Genomic DNA, 9,195 nt, shown 5'->3' with positions numbered 1-9,195 from the left:
ATTTTGGAGGATTTTGAATTAGAGAGGAAAGAGTGAGATGTGGAGGGCAGTATTGTCTTTTACACTAAAAACATTAACGACAGCTTGTGACCTCTCACAAAAAAGGAGAGGGGATAAGGTGGGGCACCCCCATGTGCTTCCCAGTCACCTCTCAATGGACATTTTGTTAGAGAAAACGGTATCCGTCACAATTTGTGACGGATATCGCCCGTCTTCAATAAACTTGTGACGGATATCGCCCGTCTTCAATAAGATTTTGTGTTGTGGTAATTGGCTGATAAAACCTCAACCTAATTGACTATCCCAAATTAGCAAAATGGCACCGCAATATCAGTCTCTGCATTCAGCTGCCACCAACCCACCATATCTTCTCAAAATTAGAAAATGAATCCAATTCAAAAGAACATTAAAGTATGTCGCTCCTTTTTCTCATATTCCTTATTTTTGCATTCACCTACTCCATCCCAATCCTCCACCCATTATTTCTTCAAAGATCAAATCTTTTCCTTCAATTATTTCCTTAAATTGAAAAAAAAAATCAAAACCCAGATACCCAAATCACCATAAAGCTTAGAACTTTGTTCAACAATGGCAGCACCTCAAGAACCCTTAATAATAAGGGATAAACAAGAGATGAGAAAATGGTCAAGATCAATGAAAATCAAGGGCAAAACAATAGGTTTAGTACCAACAATGGGGTTTCTTCACAAGGGTCATATTTCTTTAATAAACGAAGCACATAAACATGCCGAATTAATTGTAGTATCAATCTATGTAAACCAGGTCGTTTACAACATCCGAGGATATTTCAACATACCCATCTGATTTTAATGGTGATTTGAAGAAATTAAAGTGTGTTAATGGTGGTGTTGATGTTGTTTTCAATCCTTATAATTTGTATGATTATGGAAATGGTGGAAAAAGAGAGAAAGTTGAAGGGAATGTTGTGGTGTCATGTGTGGAGGAAAGTGGAGGTGGACATGAAACTTGGGTTAGAGTTGAGAATTTGGAGAAAGGTTTGTGTGGGAAAAGTAGGCCTTTGTTTTTTAGAGGTGTTGTTACTCTTTTGTTGTTAGTAAGTTGTTTAACATTGTGGAACCCGATGTTCTTTGTTTTTGGTAAGAAGGATTATCAACAATGGAGGATCATTTCTAGGATGGCACGTATAACGAGACTCTTTCTTTGTTTTTCCGTCTTGATCATTTGTTTGCCTATTATATTAAGTGTAAGAGCCTTAAAAGGTATTTAATCATAGGTAACCAAATGATTGAGATAGAGGGAGTATTAATTATGGCTTTCTTTTTGTTTTGCCACTTTTTTCATCAAAGTTGTTCAATACAGTCCGTGACTGGACTTTTGTTAAAGTAATTGGGTCCGAGATAATGCGTGAAGATGATGGATTAGCAATGAGTTCTCGCAATGTCTATCTTTCCAAAGAGGATAGGCAAAAGGTTAACACTTAACCTTTATGTTTTTCAATATCCTTTCCTAATTCATCTCGGATTTGTCATATCTTCGCTTTTTGCATCGCAGGCTTTGTCTATTAGTAGATCTCTCTCCAAAGCAAAACACGCCGTGGAAGAAGGGATAATCAATTGCAAACCGATTGCGGGAGTCGCTTATCCAGGCATTAGAGGAAGTGGTGGAAATGTCGATTATGCAGAGGTATTCTATTTTTTTCTAATATGCAATTCAAGGGGTTATATTAATTTCAGTCTGCTTTTTTTTTTTTTTTTTTTTTTTGTAATGTGAATAATTTCGGAAGCAGATTGTGGACCAACATACCCTAGAAGTAGTTGAAGAGGTCAAGAACCCGGTTGTGTTTTGTGTTGCGGCTTGGTTTGGAAAGGCGAGATTGCTTGACAACATAGAAATCAATGTGTAGAACTAGGTGATTTTTCGGAATTGTATCAAAATTGCCAAGAATTAAACTCATTTATCACAAGAGGTACTTCTTCGCTTTGCTCTATGCTTTTTTTCATGCCCAACTTTAAGGAATCGTAAGAAAGCGTAACAAATTTATACTTTGAATAGCTTCAGATTACAATGTCAATGTCTAAGCCTTTCTCTCGCTTTGGTTTTCTTGCGATTGAAATGAGATGTCTTGTTTGTCTTTTGTAGTTTGTATGTTCACATCTTACCAAAACTATACACGCTTTTAAGCATGGGATCATTTAGATTTTGCCATAAATTATTATATGGAACTTTGTTTTGATTCATTTGTTAAGATGCTCATAACATAACCAGTTTGACAAAAATTACTGCAGAAAAACAAAACAAGGAACAAGCAGAAATTCAGAATCTGTATGTCTAAGAAGTAAGAAACATTATAAAAGAACTCAAATTTTGAATGATGATTATCTGGGCAAATAATTGGAAATAGTCTAATTAGGGGATTCTACCCATAGAGGTAACGTAGATTTGCTAAGACACGAGGGACCCTGATAAAATTCTTCGATTTTCTGATCTAAGCTTAAATCTAGACAACCATGTCGCACCTTTTTATTTTATCGGAAGTGAGATAGTTGATTTCATAGTTATCAGTGTAGTAGATACAATTAGGCTTACAAATAGGAGGAGACGCCTCCACGGAGAAGGACGAGTTATGACCAAGGAAAAGTGCCCTATTTCCCAAACTCTTCTTTTCTGTGGCCTCTCCGGTATCAACGTCTATCTCACACACTGTGAAGCAACCAAGCTCTAATGTATAGGCGTCATAATCTTCTAGCTCCCGCAAAACCAGCAGCAACACTCCGTTTGATTCTACCAAGTAAGACAAGTCTGGGGATGTGCACTGAAACTCTAAATCTGCTACAAGCCTTGGCCTTGCCGGAGGACTTGAATTCCCCATCGCTATAATTTTGCCATGTTGCTCCACGGCATAGAATTCTCCCTTGTAAAAAGTGATGTCAAAGAATATTGAATTATGTGTGTTGAGCAGGGTCCATTCTTTATCCCCGCTTTTCCAAAAAGCCAAATCGTGATTAGCCGGAAATATCATGGCCAGCACGTAGTCCGTATTAGTTGATGGGTTTTCCGACAACACAAATTTATCATACATAAACAGGTATGATTCGCTATGCAAAGGCCACGAATACGATCTCATCGTCACGATATGGTTCGGGAAGGCAGGGGGTTGAATAACTTGCTTAGTAATCGGGTTCACTAAGGTAATGTTCAAGCCTATTTGGGTGACGTAAATAAGCTAACCACGTGAAGAGTAGTACCTCCAATCACCCAGCACGTCCACGTCTTTCTCCGGTGGGAACAATAAACTCAGGCTCATGTTGTCGGGGTTGTCCTCCGGCCCACCAGGTATGGTTGATGGCGTAAGGCGGCTCAACCGGCGAGAACCATACGGTTGTAGAGGTGTAAACCGAGCGTCTTGATGTGCACGGAGGTTCTGCAAGTAATAGCCATGGAGTTTGGATTGATGACATTGATCTTTTTGCAATTTTCATGGCTTTTTTCCAATCACTACACATACATTAAAATCTTCATGAAATTCGATTGACTCGGCAATCTTCTTCCATATGTCTAATGGTAAATCACTCCGATTAGCCATATGATATGATTGGTGTTGGATATTAGGATTTTGAAATATTACGTACGTAGATGATTGTGCAAGTATTTGATGAATTTTGGTAGGTGTTGTATGAAAAATTCTTAGGTACACCCGGTGTATAAAAAATTTCCTAAAAGATGGTGTATTTTGTATAACTAGGAAATTTGGGACTTGGGTCTTATGAATAATAAGTTTCACAATATACCCTTTTATAATGAAAGATAAATCTCATTAATAATTTTCTCGAGTCACCATGATTATTCGACCCGTTTTCACAATCAATAAAAACCGACTAATGGAAATCCAAATTCCAATAGTTCCATCAGCTATAACTGCATGAAAAATAAGGTCCACCGGATGTACAAGAATCTCATACACCCTAATCAATGAGATGCCTTTGTTTTTATTTATGGGTTTAAGATTATGTTCTCTTATTCATGGAGAATTTATTCAATTTCTAATATTCTCATTGGATAGGATGTACGATGACATGGTACACCCGGTGTATAGCACCTAACCTGCCAATTTATTAAGATTATGTTCTCTTTTTTATGGAGAATTTATTCAATTCCAATACTCATTGGATAGGGTGTACGATGACATGGTATATCCGGTGGGTGCATAGCACCTAACAGGCCAATTTATTCAATACTAAACAGTATACTTCCTCTGCTTTGTTTTATTGCGAATTTGTGACCGAAACTATACACGTGTTTTTAAGCATCAGATCATTTAGAGGCCGACTTCGTAAATCCCCACTAAACTAAAAGAATAAGAAACTCTCAAAGTTTTCCCGCCCAGTTAATTGACATAGTGGTGGGCCATGCTGAAATTATAATAATTACTACTCCCTCCCAGTCACTATATTGTTCCCATTTGATATTGAAAGAGGATAATCGTTGCCTTTCTATTGATTAGGTTAAGACTATATATACAAAAGTCTAAGCTATCAATTAGGAACTAATTGCTGACTAATTGCTACATACAAGGAATACAATAACTTAAATATAGCAACAAATAATTTAGTAAATAATTACATATTTACTATTATTCTATCATACCCCCGCAGTCGAAACGGGAGGAACACGAACGTTGAGATTGTCCCGGAAATCATCAAAAAGATCAATGTCATCAATCCAAATTCCATGGCTATTACTTGCAGAACCTCCGTGCACATCAAGACGTCGGTTTTACAGCCTCTACAACCGTATGGTTCTGCCAGTTGAGTTGCCTACGCCATCAACCATACCTGGTGGGCCGGAGGACAACCCCGACAACATGAGCCTGAGTTTATTGTTCCCACCGGAGAAAGACGTGGACGTGCTGGGTGATTGGAGGTACTACTCTTCACGTGGTTAGCTTATTTACGTCACCCAAATAGGCTTGAACATTACCTTAGTGAACCCGATTACTAAGCTAGTTATTCAACCCCCTGCATTCCCGAACCATATCGTGACGATGAGATCGTATTCGTGGCCTTTGCATAGCGAATCATACCTGTTTATGTATGATAAATTTGTGTTGTCGGAAAACCCATCAACTAATACGGACTACGTGCTGGCCATGATATTTCCGGCTAATCACGATTTGGCTTTTTGGAAAAGCGGGGATAAAGAATGGACCCTGCTCAACACACATAATTCAATATTCTTTGACATCACTTTTTACAAGGGAGAATTCTATGCCGTGGAGCAACATGGCAAAATTATAGCGATGGGGAATTCAAGTCCTCCGGCAAGGCCAAGGCTTGTGGCAGATTTAGAGTTTCAAAGTGCACATCCCCGGACTTGTCTTACTTGGTAGAATCAAACAGTGTTCTTTGCTGGTTTTGCGGGAGCTAGAAGATTATGACGCCTATACATTAGAGCTTGGTTGCTTCACAGTGTGTGAGATAGACGTTGATACCGGAGAGGCCACAGAAAAGAAGAGTTTGGGAAATAGGGCACTTTTCCTTGGTCATAACTCGTCCTTCTCCGTGGAGGCGTCTCCTCCTATTTGTAAGCCTAATTGTATCTACTACACTGATAACTATGAAATCAACTATCTCACTTCCGATAAAATAAAAAGGTGCGACATGGTTGTCTAGATTTAAGCTTAGATCAGAAAATCGAAGAATTTTATCAGGGTCCCTCGTGTCTTAGCAAATCTACGTTACCTCTATGGGTAGAATCCCCTAATTAGACTATTTCCAATTATTTGCCCAGATAATCATCATTCAAAATTTGAGTTCTTTTATAATGTTTCTTACTTCTTAGACATACTGATTCTGGAATTTACGCTTGTTCCTTGTTTTGTTTTTCTGCAGTAATTTTTGTCAAACTGGTTATGTTATGAGCATCTTAACAAATGAATCAAAACAAAGTTCCATATAATAATTTATGGCAAAATCTAAATGATCCCATGCTTAAAAGCGTGTATAGTTTTGGTAAGATGTGAACATACAAACTACAAAAGACAAACAAAGACATCTCATTTCAATCGCAAGAAAACCAAAGCGAGAGAAAGCGATTTAAGACATTGACATTGTAATCTGAAGCTATTCAAAGTATAAATTTGTTACGCTTTCTTACGATTCCTTAAAGTTGGGCATGAAAAAAGCATAGAGCAAGCAGTGATGAAGTACCTCTTGTGATAAATGAGTTTAATTCTTGGCAATTTTGATACAATTCGGAAAAATCAGCCCTAGTTCTACACATTGATTTCTATGTTGTCAAGCAATCTCGCCTTTCCAAACCAAGCCGCAACACAAAACACAACCGGTTTCTTGACCTCTTCAACTACTTCTAGGGTATGTTGGTCCACAATCTGCTTCCGAAATTATTCACATTAAAAAAAAAAAAAAAAAAAAAAAAAGCGGTGAAATTAATATAACCCTTGAATTGCATATTAGAAAAAAATAGAATACCTCGCATAATCGACATTTCCACCGACTTCCTCTAATGCCTGGATAAGCGACTCCGCAATCTGTTTGCAATTGATTATCCCTTCTTCCACGGCGTGTTTTGCTTTGGAGAGAGATCTACTAATAGACAAAGCCTGCGATGCAAAAAGCGAAGATATGACAAATCCGAGATGAATTAGGAAAGGATATTGAAAAACATAAAGGTTAAGTGTTAACCTTTTGCCTATCCTCTTTGGAAAGATAGACATTGCGAGAACTCATTGCTAATCCATCATCTTCACGCATTATCTCAGACCCAATTACTTTAACAGAGAAAAGTCAGTCACGGACTGTATTGAACAACTTTGATGAAAAAAGTGGCAAAACAAAAAGAAAGCCATAATTAATACTCCCTCTATCTCAATCATTTGGTTACCTATGATTAAATACCTTTTAAGGCTCTTACACTGAATATAATAGGCAAACAAATGATCAAGACGGACAAACAAAGAAAGAGTCTCGTTATACGTACCATCCTAGAAATGATCCTCCATTGTTGATAATCCTTCTTACCAAAAACAAGCAACATCGGGTTCCACAATGTTAAGCGACTTACTAACAACGAGTAGCAACACCTCTAAAAAACAAAGGCCTACTTTTCCCACACAAACCTTTCTCCAAATTCTCAACTCTAACCCAAGTTTCATGTCCACCTCCACTTTCCTCCACACATGACACCACAACATTCCCTTCAACTTTCTCTCTTTTTCCACCATTTCCATAATCATACAAATTATAAGGATTGAAAACAACATCAACACCACCATTAACACACTTTAATTTCTTCAAATCACCATTAAAATCAGATGGGTATGTTGAAATATCCTCGGATGTTGTAAAGCGGCACTGGGTTTACATAGATTGATACTACAATTAATTCGGCATGTTTATGTGCTTCGTTTATTAAAGAAATATGACCCTTGTGAAGAAACCCCATTGTTGGTACTAAACCTATTGTTTTGCCCTTGATTTTCATTGATCTTGACCATTTTCTCATCTCTTGTTTATCCCTTATTATTAAGGGTTCTTGAGGTGCTGCCATTGTTGAACAAAGTTCTAAGCTTTATGGTGATTTGGGTATCTGGGTTTTGATTTTTTTTTTCAATTTAAGGAAATAATTGAAGGAAAAGATTTGATCTTTGAAGAAATAATGGGTGGAGGATTGGGATGGAGTAGGTGAATGCAAAAATAAGGAATATGAGAAAAAGGAGCGACATACTTTAATGTTCTTTTGAATTGGATTCATTTTCTAATTTTGAGAAGATATGGTGGGTTGGTGGCAAATTTGAATCTAGACGGCGATATTGTGGTGCCATTTTGCTAATTTGGGATAGTCAATTAGGTTGAGGTTTTATCAGCCAATTACCACAACACAAAATCTTATTGAAGACGGGCGATATCCGTCACAAGCTTATTGAAGACGGGCGATATCCGTCACAAGCTTGTGACGGATACCGTTTTCTCTAACAAAATGTCCATTGAGAGGTGACTGGGAAGCACATGGGGGTGCCCCACCTTATCCCCTCTCCTTTTTTGTGAGAGGTCACAAGCTGTCGTTAATGTTTTTAGTGTAAAAGACGATACTGCCCTCCACATCTCACTCTTTCCTCTCTAATTCAAAATCCTCCAAAATTCACCCAACTTCCACCGCCACCACCACCTAGCCGACTACCACGCCGCCACCAACATTGAATTAATTGTTTGTTTTAGGTTTTATCCAATTTAGTTGAATTAGTTTTTAAATTAGGTTTAGTTTTTTTTTGTTAATTAGTTTGTATATTTTTTATTTCATTATTGTTTGTAATTGTGGTGTTGTAGGCGAAATAGGGTGAATTTTGTGTCGATTTTGTGGTTGTGTCGAATTAAGTCGAATTGGGGAAGCGGAAAAACACCATGGACGAAAGTTGAAATTCAACTTTCATCCATGGTGCAAACGTTGGGAATTGGGATTCAATGTTGATGCCATGGTCGAAAGTTGAACAACTTTCCTCCATGGTTGAACATAGGGTTTTATGGTTGGTTCATGGTCGAAAGTTGAAATTCAACATTCACTCCATTGCAAACGCTAAAACGCAAGGTTTGCACCATGGACAAATGTTGAAATTCAACATTTCGTTCGTGGTTCGGTCAATTTTTTTTTAAACCGTGTTTATTGCATTTATTTGCCGATTTCTTAAATTTTTTAAGTTTTCTAGTCGATGTGGGTTAATTCTAACATTTTTTTTTTTTACGTACCGGTAATTCGGGTTCCGTCATGCTAATTTATGTTGTTTTTTTTTAAATTTAATTGGTTTTTACTAGAATTTGAGAGAGATGTTTTGAAAGAGAAAGTAGTGTTAATGTGCAAAGGGCATTATCGTCTTTTGGATGGAAAACGTCGTTGATAGTTACTAAAACACCGTCGATGAAAATCAGCCCTCAATGTGTGCCTTAAACCCTTTTTTTGGACATTTCGATTAAGTTCGACTTTATTCAAATTTCGACTTCATTGATTCGGTGGAGCTTTTCTCTTCACGAATAGTAACTCTTTACTTCAGTTCAGTTCAGATCCATTCAGTTTAGCTCATTTCAGTTAGGAGGGTTTAAGTTCAAAAGAACAAAGCCTTAGAAAACCCCTTAATTTTAAGGATAAAACTAGATAGTATCCCGCGCTTCGCGCGGCCTGTTTTAAAATTTAGTTATTATAATT

The 9,195-nt window shown here is 37.4% G+C and overlaps 1 protein-coding gene and 2 pseudogenes across 1 annotated transcript; 1 reads left to right on the top strand and 2 right to left on the bottom strand.

Moving 5' to 3' along the window:
* The first annotated feature begins 354 nt into the window (after positions 1-354).
* On the top strand, positions 355-1,886 carry LOC141602325 (pantoate--beta-alanine ligase-like; annotated as a pseudogene).
* Positions 1,887-2,479: 593 nt separating this feature from the next.
* On the bottom strand, positions 2,480-3,106 carry LOC141599849 (putative F-box protein At5g55150). The gene has a single exon (XM_074419977.1). The coding sequence runs from the start codon at positions 3,104-3,106 to the stop codon at positions 2,480-2,482; it is 627 nt and encodes a 208-aa protein (XP_074276078.1).
* Positions 3,107-6,789: 3,683 nt separating this feature from the next.
* On the bottom strand, positions 6,790-7,712 carry LOC141599825 (pantoate--beta-alanine ligase-like; annotated as a pseudogene).
* Between the last annotated feature and the right edge of the window lie 1,483 nt (positions 7,713-9,195).

Source organism: Silene latifolia, chromosome 9 (assembly GCF_048544455.1).
Source record: "Silene latifolia isolate original U9 population chromosome 9, ASM4854445v1, whole genome shotgun sequence".
NCBI lineage: Eukaryota > Viridiplantae > Streptophyta > Magnoliopsida > Caryophyllales > Caryophyllaceae > Silene > Silene latifolia.
The sequence above is the reverse complement of the archived record's forward strand: the minus strand, read 5'-3'. Positions and strand labels throughout refer to the sequence as shown.

Bases quoted from the DNA above. Each gene is read 5' to 3' on its own strand.
- LOC141599849 (XM_074419977.1), bottom strand. From the start codon at position 3,106: ATGAGATCGTATTCGTGGCCTTTGCATAGCGAATCATACCTGTTTATG.